The following is a 16,539-nucleotide window of genomic DNA, read 5'->3' as shown; positions in this document are numbered from 1 at the left end:
CAGAGGCTCACAGAAGTGGGCCAGTGCTGGCTGCACAGTGGGGGCCAGAGCGTGTCTCAAGCCTGCTCTGTGCCTCCCTGGGAGGGGGAGGCGGGGGCTCACCCACCTGGAGGTCGGAAATGTCCATCTTTTCCCGGACACTGAACTTCTGGCCCAGGAGCCGTGGTTTGGGCACGCAGTAGAGGACCGTGCTGTTGAACTTTCACAGGGACAGCGGGGTGAGGGGCAGGCTGCTGCCAGGGCCCTCAGAGAAGGCTGGGCAGGGCGGGGCTGGCAAGGCGGGGCGGGGCTCACCAGGAAGAGGTGGCGGTCCTGGGCAGCGCCTGTCTTGGCCGACAGCTTCTGGATGTGGCCCTCCTTGATCAGCTCATTGGCCGGGTTGACCACCGCCTCCTCCCCGCCCAGCTGCTCGTACACTTCCAGGAGCTTGTGCATTTTCTCCTGCAGGACAGAGGCCCGGGGCTATGCGGCCCGCAGCAAGGCTGCGGGGCCTCAGGCCTTATTCCCGCTCCACAAGCCCATCGAAACCCAGACCGCCATCTGTCTGCCGCTCATCTCCCTCTGGCCTCAGGACTGGCTGGATGGCAGCATGACCAACCAGTGCCCCAGGGGAGCGATGGGAGAGTCGGCAACTGTGGCCCCAGCTCTGAGCCAAGATGCCCGGGGCCTGACCTGTCACTCCCACGAGGCCTAAGCCAGGCGTGAGGGCTCTGGCCTGTCACTCCCATGGGGCCTGAGCCAGGCATGAGGGGCCCTGGCCTGTCATTCCCATGGGGCCTGAGCCAGGCGTGAGGGGGGAGCGAAGTGGAGGCAGCGGCACCCTTGGGACACTGACCCACACGCACAGTGCTGACCCACACGCTGCAGCAGCCTCTGCCCTTGGGCCTGAGCCATCTCAGCCTGCAAACTTCAGGAGCAGACTGGTTGGCCGGCTCTTGTGCTTTTGGTACAGAAACAGATGGTACATGTGGGTGGGGGGACAAGAAGGGAACTGGCATTGAGAGCGAGGAGGACCAGGAGGGTAGGGCTGAAGGGCTTTGTATGGACCGGGGTGCTGGGTGTGCACCTGGGTGTACTGGGGGCTGGGTGTGCACCTGGGTGTACTGGGGGCTGGGTGTGCACCTGGGGTGTACCGATGGGCTAGGCCAGTGATCAGCAAACTCATTAGTCAACAGAACCAAATATCAACAGTACAACGATTGAAATTTCTTTTGAGAGCCAAATTTTTTAAACTTAAACTATATAGGTAGGTACATTGTTATTAACTTAATTAGGGTACTCCTAAGCTGGCCTTTGCTAAAAACTCAAGGGGCCAAAGAGCCGCATGTGGCTCGCGAGCCGCAGTTTGCTGACCACTGGGCTAGGCAGACACCTGGTGTGTGGGAGAGCTGGCTTGCACTTGGGAGGCAGTTGCAGGCCAGGAGGGTTCTGAACAACGAATGACAACATAGGTGCCCATGGGAAATCTCTGAGTGGAGAAGGGTGGGTCAGAGGCTAGGGGCTGGCTGGTGGCTTGGGGCGGCGTGGGGAGGTCTGTGGGCTGAGGTTGAGGGTAGGTGGGGAGGGATGAAAGCATGAAGAGCCCAGTGAGCACACACTGATCATTCCCCAGCGCCACCCCTGGGTGCTCACGGGGCCTCCACCAGAGCCTCCCGCTGCTCACACCTGGTAGGCGGCAGCCTTCCTGGACTTGGGGAGAGAAATGCCATGCAGCAGGCATGCTACAGGTGGGATGGAGTCCCCACAGCAGGGGGGACAGGTGTCCATCCAAAGGGGAGGGCTTGTCCATCCCCCTCAGAGATATAGGCCCAGGAAGCTGCCTGCTGTCCACAGTCCAGGTGGGCTCATGCCCAGGCCATTCTGCAGAGGAGCTTCCCCCTTCCCTAGACTCAATTTGGGTAGGAAAAGGGGGGTTAGATTTTAAAAGACCCAAAGTGAAATATGGCCTGCAGGTGGTTGTCATGGGCACCCTACATGGACCTGGCTGCAGACCCAGACCTGGGAGCATATGGGTAATGAGGACGCAGGAAATAGACCACACACAGAGCTGTCCAAACACAAGGCGCCCACCCTCAATCTCACCTTTGAGAAAACTGGGATTTAAAAAAGTATTTCACTTTCTTTTTTCTCTCAAAAAATAACAGTGCCCTTCAGAATAACATGGAATTTAACTGTCGCTAAGAAACAAACACAGCAGCCGTGCATGCAACCAGGCCTCAGGGTTGGAAGACAGGCACCAGGGCTGGGTGGGAACTGTGGGGCCGGAGAGCCGGCAGTATGCAGGCCAAATGGGACAGAGCCAAGTCCCAGGCTCAGCACGGGCTCCATGACCCGCAAGCTCGTTACCCAGAGGCATTCGATCAACAAGGAGACAAGTCTCCTCCACCTTTGGGCTGCACGTGGAGGAAAGGTCATCCTGGGGGCAGAGCCCCGGGACGGGCTTGGAGCCTGAGAAGAGACCCCAGAGCGCTGGCGGCTCCCTCTGCAAGGAGGACACCATGCTGAGGCAGCACCTGGGGGCCAGGCTGAGCCCTGGCACCTGGATCTGGGCCTGCCAACCTCCAGAATGTGAGACGTGTGCTGTGAGCTGCCCCAGCTGTGGGGTTTGTCACAGCACCTGACCTGGTCGGCAGGTGAGTAGACGAGTGCATGAATGGAATTGAGGGAACCCTGAGAGCTAGTCCTGTGCCGGTCCTGTTCTCCTTCCCACCGTGATGTAGTCCCGGAATGGCCCCATGAGACAGGTCTGCCAGTGACTGTATTTTATAGATGAAGGCACAGAGCACTGAACACCTACCAATGGTCACCGAGCTCGTACAGCAGGCCTGTCTAGTGCTCACAGGGCCTGTCTGCCCTAAGGGACATGTGGGAACATGTGCATGCTGATGAAACCCCCTGGAAACAGGCGTGTGTGTGTGTGTGTGTGTGTGTGCTCACTGATGGAGCCCACCTAGGGACAGGTGTGTGTGTGTGTGTGTGCTCACTGATGGAGCCCACCAGAGGACAGGTGTGTGCGTGTGTGCTCACTGATGGAGCCCACCTAGGGACAGGTGTATGTGTGTGTGTGTGTGTGCTCACTGATGGAGCCCACCAGAGGACAGGTGTGTGTGTGTGTGTGTGCTCACTGATGGAGCCCACCAGAGGACAGGTGTGTGTGTGTGTGCTCACTGATGGAGCCCACCTAGGGACAGGTGTATGTGTGTGTGTGTGTGTGCTCACTGATGGAGCCCACCTGGGGACAGGTGTGTGTGTGCTCACTGATGGAGCCCACCTGGGGACAGGTGTGTGTGTGTGTGTGTGTGTGTGTGTGTGTGCTCACTGATGGAGCCCACCAGAGGACAGGTGTGTGTGTGTGTGTGTGTGTGTGTGCTCACTGATGGAGCCCACCTGGGGACAGGTGTGTGTGTGCTCACTGATGGAGCCCACCTGGGGACAGGTGTGTGTGTGCTCACTGATGGAGCCCACCTGGGGACAGGTGTGTGTGTGTGTGTGTGTGTGTGTGTGTGCTCACTGATGGAGCCCACCAGAGGACAGGTGTGTGTGTGTGTGTGCTCACTGATGGAGCCCACCTAGGGACAGGTGTATGTGTGTGTGCTCACTGATGGAGCCCACCTGGGGACAGGTGTGTGTGTGTGTGTGTGTGCTCACTGATGGAGCCCACCTGGGGACAGGTGTGTGTGTGCTCACTGATGGAGCCCACCTGGGGACAGGTGTGTGTGTGCTCACTGATGGAGCCCACCTGGGGACAGGTGTATGTGTGTGTGTGTGTGTGTGTGTGTGTGCTCACTGATGGAGCCCACCAGGGGACAGGTGTGTGTGTGTGTGTGTGCTCACTGATGGAGCCCACCAGGGGACAGGTGTGTGTGTGTGTGCTCACTGATGGAGCCCACCTGGGGACAGGTGTGTGTGTGTGTGTGTGTGCTCACTGATGGAGCCCACCTGGGGACAGGTGTGTGTGTGCTCACTGATGGAGCCCACCTGGGGACAGGTGTGTGTGTGCTCACTGATGGAGCCCACCTGGGGACAGGTGTGTGTGTGTGTGTGTGTGTGCTCACTGATGGAGCCCACCTGGGGACAGGTGTGTGTGTGCTCACTGATGGAGCCCACCAGGGGACAGGTGTGTGTGTGCTCGCTGATGGCACCTGCCCCCCCACTTCTTCCTGCCTCACATTGAGGGGCCCTCTCACCCTCCAGGGGTCGCCTCCCACTCACCGTTTTCCGGATGGCAGTGTTGGAGTGGCTGGCGGCCGTGGAGATGAGTTCCAAGGACTCTGCAGGAGGAAGGCGTGGCTCAGGGCGCCAGCGCCTCCACACCCCCTGGACCTGCGAGGCTGCGAGACCTGCCCTGCTCTGCCTGTCCCATGTGTGTGGGCTGCTCTAGAGGCCTGGCTTGCTGGGAGGCAGGGATGCGGCCCTGCAGACATACCTGGCTTGCTGGGCCTGGGGGGCTCGCACCTCATTCCATGGGCATGCCCTGCCCTGTGTTGTGTGCTGGCCATTGTGCTCGAGCCAGGAGTGACCCCGGCCCCCAGCGAGGCCCTCCCTGAGGCCCAGGCACTTAGCGCCTCCCAGGACTGTGTCTCCCCCACACTGCGCGCAGCAGGGCCTCCTCCATCTCAAAGACCCTTGGTCGCCTCCCAAATGTTCTGGGGGCACTTGGAGCTCTCTCCCTCCCTGTTTGTCTGTCTCTCCCTCCCAGTCAGTCTGTGTCCCTGTGGCTGTCTCTCCTCGCCGCCCAGGAGCCATGGCCTCGGGGCTTGCTCACTCTCCGCGTCCTGCCGGTCTGGGGCATCTTCCGGGAGCCGCTTCAGATAGTCCTTGAGCAGCAGCTCATAGCGGGGGACCCTCTGCACGGGCTCCAGCATGTGGTGCTGCAGCGTCAGGCTCCCGCACACCTCCTGCTTCTGTGGGACAGACGGCATGGCACATGGGGCAGGGAGCGCCCAACCGCCTCCAGGAGCTGCCCAGAGGCCTGGAAAGGCGGAGCAGTGGCACCAGGACGACCCAGACCAGCCTGCTGGCTCTTGCACACTTTCCCTGGGGGTAGATGCTTGGACAGAGACCTCCACCTTCTCTCATGGGTGCCGTCCCCACCACATTCGCCTGACTGAGCCCTGCCCCCGCACCCCCCCCCCAGGAAGTCAGAAGCTTCCCCCCCCTCCCTAAGGGAATCCCTGGGTGCTGCCTGGCCTCCTACCCATGGACAACCATGTGGGTGGGGCGAGGCGCTCCCAGGCTCCCACACTCTTTCCTCAACACAACCCTCCCTCGGGCCCTCAGCACCTCGTCCAGACCAACCACGTGTGCCGAGTGCTGTCCTCTCGCTGTCCCGGGCACCCCCCCGCCCCCACGCACACACACTTGCACGTGGAAAGGAGCTCGGAGGCCGGCACCTGGGGGGGGGGGGGCTGGCGGCACCCTGAATTGCAGGAGCACCCCAACAGTGGGCAGTCGGAAATTGTCCCCCAGGCAGGACAGGGTGCTCATTGCGTGGAAAACCCACGGACAAACACAGATGGTGGCTGCTGTCTCCTGCACAAGTGTCAGGGGCGAGGCCAAGACAGAGACAGAGATGGAGACGGAGATGGAGATGGAGACGGAGACAGAGATGGAGACGGAGACGTGGTCCTGGGTTGGCATGTGGACCAGAGAATGAAGCACACTGGGCAACATGTGACGTCTGCAGGGCTGGGGGACAGCATGGCTGCGCCGCAGGCTGGGGAGCAGGACACGCCGTGCTCACACGCAGTGGCTACACAGCTGCTACTTAGTCTAAAGGTTCAAAACTAATGACCCCATGTGTGTGGTTGGAAAGGCTATAAAGTAAACAAGACAAAATGTGAACAGTTCCCCATTTATGCAACCTTCTTGTAAAGATTTGAAATTATTTCAAAATAAAAATTCCAAAAATTTAGACTATGCTTTGGATGGAACCAAGGGGCCCTCCAAAGGCCACACCATCCTGGTTTGTCCACACTGGGGTTCTCAGCTAGCGGGGGAGGGGGCCCTGTGCCCAGGCATCCAGAACACCCCAGCCTTACCCACGAAGGTGCCACGCACAGGGCCTGGGGGTGGGTAGCCTCTGACGGCCGCAGACCGTGCTGCCCTGGGACAGAGCTCCCCCCATGCACCACCCACGGCCCAGGTCTGTCCAGGGTGTGGGGAAGCAGTGTCCAGCCCGGCTGTGACCCGGACCATGTCTGCCTGTGACAACACATTGGTCATCCCACCCCCGAGTGTGCGGCCACTCAGGGGCTGCAGACCCAGGGCCTGGCCTGCGGGGTGAGCAACAAAGAAGACGGCTGCCCCCGCCAGGAGGCACCCTTGGCATTGCCCAGGGCCTGGCCTCCACAGCCCAGAGTCTAGAGGCAGCGCTGGCTGGTCTTAGCGGAGAGCTGCACCAGATGGAACCCCATGTTGCCTTTTCTTCTCTTCTTCCTCAGGATAACCAATCAGATACCAACTGCCCAATGCAAATTAGACAGATTTCAACTTCCTCAATTACAGCTTTACTATTATTATGACTAGAGGCCCGGTGCACAAAAAATGTGTGCACTTGGGGGGGTCCCTCAACCCTGCCTGTGCCCTCTCGCAGTCCGGGAGCCCTCAGGGGATGTCCACCTGCTGCCTTAGGCCCGATCCCTGTGGGGAGCAGGCCTAAGCCGTTAGTCAGACATCCTTAGCACTGCCACGGAGGCAAGAGAGGATCCCACCACTGCTGCTGTGCTGGCCAGCCATGAGCCAGCTTCTGGCTGAGCGGTGCTCCCCCTGTGGAAGTGCACTGACCACCAGGGGACAGCTCCTGCATTGAGCGTCTGCCTCCTGGTGGTCAGTGCACATCATAGCAACTGGTCATTCTGCTGTTAGGGTCAATTTGTATATTACCCTTTTATTATGTAGGATTATTATTATTATTATGAAGAAGAAGAAGAACAACAACAACAACAACAAGAGATGTAGGAAGAGAAAAGAAAACTAACAAACACAGCAGCTGGGCTGGGAGGGCACTGGGGTCCCGGGGGTTTGGGTCTGTGAGGCTGGGGGTGAGCCCACAGCTCTTCTGGCAACTGCGATGCCACTGGGCAGCAGGCAGCCTGTCAGTGACCTCTGGCAAGGCCGCACAGGCACACGCTTCCCGGAAAGGAACGCATGCTGTGATTTGTGTCCCAGGAAATGGGGTTTGTTCTCGGTCTGTCGGCCTCGACAGGTGCAGAGCCACGGCACTCACACCACCTAGACCTTCATCCTTGGGGTACCCTGCTTGGGCCAACCCCAACCCGCCCTGCCACAGGGTGACGGGACCTGCAGGCCTGGGCAGCACAAGACCCTCGGGGCTGTGGGCCAGCCCGGGCACAGCTCAGGGAGGCAGAGAAACCGCTCCGTGGGGAAAGCTGGGAGCGCCCAGACTAGTGAGGGGAGGGGGCAGGGGTGGGTGGAAAGGAGAAGGAAGGAGTCGGGGTCTGAGCCTCCTCTCTGGAGAGGGCCAGGGTGCTGAGGGACACGGGAGGATCCGAGACTCCACACTAGGAAGTCACACTGACAGAGGGTCTGGGAAAACGGAGAAAGTCGTGGAGGAGCCAGGCCAGACCTGAGCCTGGTCTCCAAGCCCTTGCACGAAGGGTCTCTGGGCCCATTAACCCTCTAGGACATACTGAAGAATGTGTGTGTGTGTGTGTGTGTGTGTGTGTGTGTGCGCGCGCGCGCGCGCGTGCACTCACGTTAGTGATGTTAGGGTAAGCAGCTAACTATTCACGAAAATAAAACTAGGTTCTTACCTCATCCCACAGTCCACCAGGAAATTGTTCTGAAATAGCATTTTTAATTTTTAAAATGAAGCCATACATTGGAAGAAAACAATTTCTATAACCTTGGGAGGTTAGAAATGCATTTATAAGCTTTACTTTAAAGACTTTTTAAAGCATTACTTTATTTTTAAAAATTGGCAAATATGGCTAATTAAAAACCAAAAATTTTGTATAGAAAACATCAAAAAGCTAAAAAATTTTAAAAATCAATAGGAAAAAATCATTTGTAACACACATGACAGATGGCAGTTAACATTCTTAACATATAAACCTCACGAATCAACCAAAAAAAAAGGCGACACAGCAGGAGACAACAGCAGCCAGATGCCAACGGACTTTGCAGAAACAGGAAGCGCTCAGTAACATCTTCCTAGCCGCCTGCGCTAGCCGGGCCCGAGGCCCCACAGCCCTGGGATCAGATTCTGTCCCCAGCAGCCGGTGACAAGACAGATCACACAGCTCTGAGCCACAGTTTCCTCACTGGTGGCATAAGAAGGATGATTTGTCTCTGGGAGTTAGTTTATGAATCAAAGCGTCCACAGCACATCTGGACACGTCCTGCATGGCCCCAAGTTCTCCAAGTGGAGACCAGCCCCCAGCCTCGCAGGCCCTACCTGGATGCTGTGCACCACATCCCGGAAGAGGGGCGAGCGCTGGGTCCAGGCGCTCACCAGCTCCACCGCCCGGTCGAAGTTCTTGACGTACTCGCCGTACATCTTGAGGAATGGGGCCAGCTTCTGCAGGATGTCCCCGAACCGAGGGTTCACGTCCCTTTGTGGGGGAGTGAGATCATCAGAGAAACTACTGGGCGAGGGGTCAGGTGAGAGGGACTTCACGGGGGGGGGGGGGGGGGGGGAGGGGAAGGGGGGCGCCCTGACCCTCTCTGTGTGGCAGGAAGCAAACTTTCACCGTCGGGAAGCCTCTGTCTGCTTCCCCGACTCACAGGGAGGAGCAAATAGCAGATGCCGGATGGCAAACGCAGGCGCCTGCGACGCATCACCAGGGCAGGCACAGAGCCGTGGCTCACATCCAGGCCGAGTGAGGGAGCCACGGCATCAAAGAGAAGCGAGGAACTCCACTGCACCCTTCCAATGAGCAACAGTGAGCACCGGACGCCGCGCGGAACTGCGCACCCTGACAATGATTGGGTCAGGGTCAGGGGTTAGAAATAAGCCACAAAAAGTACAAATGTAAATGAATATTCTTTGATCTTAGAACTGTGAGGGAATTGGTCCTAAATAAACCATCGAAAAGAAGGAAAAAGGCACGCAGACAAAGCCAGCCACTGTGGCCTTGCCGGAAATGTGCCCGGGGCTTCAGGCAAGGCCCAGCCGGGGCAGGCGGGCGGGCACTGCCCCCTGCACTGCTATTGCCCAGCAGCTGCGGCGCCTGGCTGATGGACAGCTCTCCCGGCCTGGAGGAGAAAACCCCTTTCTCGCCAGAAGGACCATGTCAGCCAGAACGCCAGCCCAGCCCTGAGCTTGAACACAAAGGCCTGGGCGCCTGCTCCATAGGTGCATCTGTCCCTCTGAAGATTGACACATTGACCCAATGTCCAGCTGGTCCTGGTGGGGAGGGCCCTGGCCTGGCTGCAGCCAGAGGGGCCAGGCCCCTGGTGCGCCCGGCACAGTGGCTCTGCAGGCCAGCAAAGGGGAGTACTGGTAGACCACAGACCAAAGCAGAGGGGCCGTGGCCCCAGAACAGCAGAAAGCCGGGACGGCGGGGGCAGGCGGAGCCGTGCCCGGGATTTTTTGTGAGTGTGACTTGCAGCCGCGCTGAGAATGAACACAAGTGGCAGAGGGAAAGAACCGCACCCCAGAGGAGGAGTTGCCCAGAAGGAAAAAGGCTCGGTTTGCTGGCTGTTTGGTGCTTGCAGATGTCTAACCCCACTTAATCCCGTGAAGCCCTAAGCAGGTCCCTTTGATTTTCAGATGAAGACCCGAAGGCTGGGAGACACTCTCAACGTGGGTCGCTGAGGTCAGGGCTGGGAAGCAGGCCCAAGTGCCTCCTGGCTTTTTAAGACATAAAAAGTCCAGATTTAGAAGCCACTTGGCAAAGAGAATTAAGAAACAGCAGCACCATGACACAATCACCAGGACAATCAGCTGTCAGCTGGGTACAGCCAACTCCCTGGAGAGGCTGGCCCCATTTTCCAGGCGCCGTGAGCCGCACTCACCACTCCTCTGTGATCCTCGTCTGCAGCGCGGGCAGGAGGAACTGCCCGTGGAAGCGATAGATGGAGGAGATGTTAGAGAAGACGCCTGTGGTGACCTCCAGAGGGATCCCTGCTTCTGTCAGCTGGGTGCAGAAGACCTGGGCACACAATGGTCACTGAGAGTGGTCACCGTGGTGCAGTCACGCTTCTTCTGTGGGTGTGGGTGCTCAGGAGAGGCTGTAATGCCTCTTCTTTCCTTAATAAACCTCCCATTTCTGCAAAGTGGCTCCAATAACCTTTAGGTCTTACAGCAAGCTTACTTATGGCTAAGGACGGGGATGAGGCAGATGGCAATAGACCAGCCGTGGGCAAACTACGGCCCGCGGGCCGGATCCGGCCCATTCGGCTGTTCTATCCGGCCCGCGGAGCCGAAAGAGCGGAGGGTTCTCTTGCTCTCCCCTCTGCTCCTTTACTTTGAATTTATATTAGTTCACACAAACACTCCATCCATGCTTTTGTTCCAGCCCTCTGGTCCAGTTTAAGAACCCATTGTGGCCCTCGAGTCAAAAAGTTTGCCCACCCCTGCAATAGACCATCCTTCCTCCAACTACCTTCATGGGAAATGGCAGGTCCCAATTTCCTTTCTCCACTTGTGAGCTACAAACAGAAGCTACACCTGTAACACCCTGTGCTTTCTTTGGAGTTACTGCCTGAGCTAATAAATCCCATGTTGTCACATGGACAGAGAAAGCGCCACCCACAGTCCACACTATTTATTCAGAAAGATGTCCAGAGGCCGTTCACATGCTCATATAATGTGACTGCCAAGAATAAGGAGTAAAAACCCGCAAGGGGACCAGGCAAGACCTTTGTCCCACAGCCACAAGCTCTAAAAGCAAGAAGTATAAGTTTCTGGAGGGTACTTAAATTTGTCTGAGTTTTAGTATAGTCATTTGTATTCCAAATATAAGGCTTAGCCACTGTGAAGATGGGGAGTTTGCCTGTGAAACTGCCCATGAAACTCTGAACACAGACAAAGGCATGCCCCAGTCAGAGGCTACCTGGTCGAGCAGGTGCAGCCGCCTCACGTAGGTCTCCTCGGTGTGCAGGAGCTCCTGGGCAATGTAGAGCAGCTCCTGGGACCTGGAGCGCTGGGGAGAGAAGAGCCAGAGCTGACCGGGGGAAGGTGAGCCTTGGAGAGCAGATCTGACAAGGGCCGCCTTCTCTGCACCAGGGAAGACTAGGGGTGCTGTGAGGCCAAAGGAGGCTGCTGGGCTTGGAACATGGAAAAGATTAACAAGGACATAGAAACTATAAAAAAAAAGAGGAGTTTAATATCAAATTTTATCAGGCAGAAGATTCAGCAAATGAAGATAGGTCATTTGAAATCATCAAGTCACAGGAGCAAAAAGAAAAAAGAATGAATAAAAACAAAGAGAACCTAAGGAACTTATGGGACACTAACAAAAAGACTAATATATTCATGATGAAAGTCCTAACAGGAGAACAGAGCTTATTTGAGGAAATAATGGCTGAAAACTCCCTAAATCTGAGTAAAGAAATGGACATACAAATTTGAGAAGCTCAAGAAACTTCAACTAGGCTATATCTAAAATGAACGAGCCCTGGCCAGGTAGTACAGCTGGTTGGAGCATCGTCCTCTACACCAAAAAGGTTGCAGGTTTGATCCTCTGTCAGGGTGTGTACTGATCAATGTTTCTCTCTCACATTGCTGTTTCTCTCTCTCTCCCTCTCTCTCATTTCCTCTCCTCTAAAACATATCATTGGGTGAGGATTAAAAAACAAAAACAAAAGAACCGCACTGAGATCCATTATCTATATATATAAAAAGCCAGAGACCAGAATGCCAGAACGACTGGAACGACCAGTCACTATGATGCCCACTGTGGCCAGCGAACCAGCCTGATCAGGGGGTAGGGCCGGCCAGCCAACCTCTTGCAGCCCCTCCCCCGAGTCGGCCCCACCCCCAATGAGCCCCCACCACCCTGATCAGCCCATAGCCCAGCCATGGGCAAACTACGGCCCGCGGAGCCGAAAGAGCGGAGGGGTTCTCTTGCTCTCCCCTCCGCTCCTTTACTTTGAATTTATATTAGTTCACACAAACACTCCATCCATGCTTTTGTTCCGGCCCTCCGGTCCAGTTTAAGAACCCATTGTGGCCCTTGAGTCAAAAAGTTTGCCCACTCCTGCCATAGCTCCTTCCCCCAGCCAGCTTCACCCCCAATTGGCCCCCCAACACCAATCAGGGGTGGGGTTGGCCAGCCAAGCTCCCATGGCCCCTCCTCTGGCCACTGGCTCCCAATTGGCCCCCCCACCCCATTCTGGGGTGGGGCCAGCTTGCTCACAGCCCCTTCCCACAGCCGGCCCCACCCCCAATCAGCCCCCACCACCCTGATCGGCCCATGGCCCCTCCCCCAGCCAGCTCTGCCCCCAATCGCACCCCCCACACCAATTGGGAGTGGGACTGGCTGGCCAACCTCCCATGGCCCCTCCCCCAGCTGCTGACCCCCAATTGGCCCCCCTATTTGGGGACAGGGCCAGCCATCCCACCACCCACAGCCCCTCCTCATGGCCAGCCCTGCCCCCAATTGGCCCACTCACCCCAATTGGGAGCGGGGCCCATTGGCCAATCGCATGTGGCCCCTACCCCCAGCTGGTTTGGCCCTGATTGTGCCCCGATCAGGGCAGGCCGGCCGGCCAACCTCCCACCATCTCCTCCTCCTGACAGGCCCAGCCCCGATCCACCCCGATTGGGGCCGGGCCAGCTGAATCCCACCCATGCATGAATTCGTGCACTGGGCCTCTAGTCTCTATATATAAAAACCTAAGTGACCATTATGACTGGATGACTGGCCAGTAGCTATGACGCGCACTGACCACCAGGAGGCAGATGCTCAACACAGGAGCTGACCCCTGGTAGTCAGTGCGCTCCCACAGCCAGCCCTGCGGCCGGCCAACCTCCCGCAGTCCCTCCCCACAGCCAGCCAGCCCTGATTGGCCCCGATCGCTGGCCAGAGCGAGGGACCCTACCCATGCACGAATTCGTGCAATGGGCCTCTAGTAATAATAATAAAATAATGAGATGATATACTTAATATGCTAAGAGAAAAAAACTGTCAACCAAGAATATTGTATCCAGGAAAGCTGCCTTAAAATGAAGAAATTATGACCTTCCCAAGTAAACTAAAGATGAAGAGTTCATTACCACTAGAGCTGCTCTACAAGAAATGTTTAAAGGAGTCCTTGAAATTGTGAAGATGGTAGAGAGCAATATAAGCTGTACAAAAATACAAGGTTCTCAGTAAAGGTAAATGCATGGACAAATATAGTAACATGCACTATTGTAATTTTTGTACATAAAATTTAAATGATAAGAATATTTTAGCCGAAACTGGTTTGGCTCAGTGGATAGAGCGTCAGCCTGCAGACTGAAGGGTCCCAGGTTCGATTCCGGTCAAGGGCATGTGCCTTGGTTGCGGGCACATCCCCAGTGGGAGGTGTGCAGGAGGCAGCTGATCGATGTTTCTCTCTCATCGATGTTTCTGACTCTCTATCTCTCTCCCTTTCTCTCTGTAAAAAATCAATAAAATATATTTTAAAAAAGAATATTTTAAAATTATAAACATTTGTTAATGAGTATACAATGTATAACTATGTCATTTCTGATATCAATAACAGAGTGGAGTAGAGGGGAGCTGTAAAGGAGTAGAATTTTTATATGCAATTGAGGTTATCAGTTCAAAATCAAATGTATAACTTTAATATATTTTATATAATTGCAATAGTAACCATAAAGAAAATAACTATAAAATGTACACAAAAAGAAATGAGAAAGAAATCAAAGCACATCAGGACAAAATTCAGTGAAACAAAAGGAAGGCAGTGAGAGAGGGACAAAAAGCAACCATAACTCCTTTCTTATCAGTAATTACTTGAAAATGGATTATACTCCTAAATCAAAAGACATGAATTGGCTGAATGGATTGAAAAAGTAGCATCCAGGAAGGATCAAAAATGGTGACAGAGTAAGTGGATGCTCCAGGACCAAACTGAAATTACAGCTAAAATACAGAAAAACTTCCTAAATAATCAACTGAAGACTTGCTGGAGAGAACCCTGATAACTGAGAACCAAAAGTGGAGATCCCATAGAGCAGTGGTTCTCAACCTTTCTAATGCCGCGACCCTTTAATACAGTTCCTCATGTTGTGGTGACCCCCAACCATAAAATTATTTTCGTTGCTACTTCATAACTGTAATTTTGCTACTGTTATGAATCGTAATGTAAATATCTGAGTTTTCCGATGGTCTTAGGCGACCCTGCTAGCGGTTCTCAACCTGTGGGTCGCAACCCACAGGTTCAGAACCGCTGCTGTAGAGCCTAAGACCATCGGAAAACACAGACATTTACATTACAATTCATAACAGTAGCAAAATTACAGTTATGAAGTAGCAATGAAAATAATGTTATGGTTGGGGGTCACCACAACATGAGGAACTGTATTAAAGGGTCGCGGCATTAGAAAGGTTGAGAACCACTGCCATAGAGACTGACAATTGCTATCCAGGCTGTGTTGCTGGCGGGGCGGGGGGAGACAGCTGACCCACCCTATTGGAAAACACCTTGGTATGGAGTTGCTGAGTCCCATTAAAAGACTAAGAATAACAATTAGTCTCCAGGCAGAAGCAATCACCCAACCCTGTTAGGAAAAAAACTCTTCACACCTGTGGACAATTGATGGAGGACTAGTCAATACTAAATCAAATCAGTCTGCAAACATAGGTGGACACTGGAAGCTTTGAGTCTTTGCCTGATCTAATTAGTCAGAAACAGCATCTGATACTGTCCTGCACTAGAGATTGAGAGGCGTGTTAGATCTACCTATTACATAGTCACAAACCCAAACAGGCAGCCAAAACAAGGAGACAAAGAAACAACCCCTAAATGAAAGAACAAGAGAATTCTCCAGAAGAAGAGATAAATGAAACAGAGATAAGAAATTTATCTGATACAGCATTCAGAATAATGATGGTAAAGATGCTCAACAGCATGAGAAAAGATATAGTAACTAGGAAAACACAAATAAAGAATGACATAGCACAAATAAAGAACAAATTGGAAAGAATACACAGCAGATTATGGGAAGCTGAGGATCAGATCAGTAAAATAGAAGCAGGATAGTGAAATAGAAGACCGAGTTGAAAAAAATAATTCAATTAGAGAACCAAAAAGAAAAAATAATTAAAAAACAGGAGGACAGCCCTAGCCACTTTAGCTCAGTGGATAGAACATCAGCCTCTGGACCAAAAGGTCCCAGGTTCAATTCCAGTCAAAAGCATGTAACTTGGTTGCAGGCTCCTCCCTGGCCTGGGCTCTGGTCGGGGCTCGTGCAGGAGGCAACCAATTGATGTGCTTCTCTCACATCAATATTTCTGTCTTTCCCTCTCTCTTCCACTCTCTCTAAAAAAATCAATGAAAAAATATCCTCCGGTGAGGATTAAAAACAAAACAAAACAAAACAAAACAAAACAAAACAAAACAAAACAAAACAAACAAACCAACAGGAGGACAGCTTAAGGAAGCTGTGGGATGATGTGAAATGTAACAATATTCACATAGCAGGTGTGCCAGAAGAGGCAGAAAGGGAAAAGGGGATAGAGAATGTGTTTGATGAAATAATGGCAGAAAACTTCCCTCACCTGGTGAAGGAAAAAGTCACACAAATTAGGGCAGCACAGAGAGTCCCAAGCAGGAAGAACCCAAACAGGCCCACACCCAGACACATGGTAATTAAAATGCCAAAAATTAAAGACAAAAAGAGAATCTTAAAGGCAGCAAGAGAAAAGCAATTTGTTCCCTACAAAGGAGCTCCCATAAGGCTGACACCTGATTTCTCATCAGAAACTCTACAGGCCAGAAGGGAATGGCATGAAGTACTCAAGGTAATGGAAAGCAAAAATCTGAAACCAAAATTACTATATCCAGCAAGACTATCATTCAAAATAGATGGTGAAATAAAGAGCTTCTCAGACAAAAAAAGGCTAAAGGAGTTCATCACCACCAAGCCAGCATTACAAGAAATGCTAAAGTGACTGCTGTAATGAGAAGAAGAAACAGAGAGAGAAATCTAGACATACAGAATTAAAATGGCAATAAATAATAACCTTAAATGTAAATGGATTAAATTCTCCAATCAAAAGGCATAGGGTAGTTGAATGGATATGAAAACATGATCTAACTATATGCTGTCTACAAGAGATCCACCTTAGAACAAAAGACACACACAGGAAGGGAGTAAAGGGATGGAAAAAAAATTTCCATGCAATGGAAAAGAAAAAAAAAGCTGGGGTAGCAATATTCACATCTGACAAAATAAACTTCAAAATAAAGGCCATCACAAGAGACAACAAAGGTCATTACATAATACTAAAGGGACCGATCCAATAGGAGGCTATAACCTTGGTAAACATACATGCACCCAATATAGGAGCACCTAAATATATAAAAAAACTTCTAGAGGACTTTAAGGGAGAGATCAAAAACAATACAATCATAGTA

The 16,539-nt window shown here is 53.3% G+C and overlaps 1 protein-coding gene across 1 annotated transcript in view; it reads right to left on the bottom strand.

The window, feature by feature from the left end:
- The window catches only part of FGD3 (FYVE, RhoGEF and PH domain containing 3), a 54,505-nt gene that overhangs the window by 19,298 nt on the left and 18,668 nt on the right, over window positions 1-16,539 (bottom strand). Inside the window, exons 3-9 of the mRNA XM_080668727.1 lie at window positions 11,022-11,111; window positions 9,982-10,118; window positions 8,420-8,576; window positions 4,766-4,904; window positions 4,213-4,271; window positions 295-441; window positions 107-199 (exon numbers count right to left, since the gene is read on the bottom strand). Of these exons, the coding sequence (XP_080524853.1) occupies window positions 107-199; window positions 295-441; window positions 4,213-4,271; window positions 4,766-4,904; window positions 8,420-8,576; window positions 9,982-10,118; window positions 11,022-11,111 (822 nt within the window). The remainder of the gene's footprint in view (window positions 1-106; window positions 200-294; window positions 442-4,212; window positions 4,272-4,765; window positions 4,905-8,419; window positions 8,577-9,981; window positions 10,119-11,021; window positions 11,112-16,539) is intronic.

The sequence above is a fragment of the Plecotus auritus genome (assembly GCF_963455305.1).
Source record: "Plecotus auritus genome assembly, chromosome: 5".
Lineage (NCBI taxonomy): Eukaryota > Metazoa > Chordata > Mammalia > Chiroptera > Vespertilionidae > Plecotus > Plecotus auritus.
This window is presented reverse-complemented; position numbering and strand designations above follow the sequence as displayed.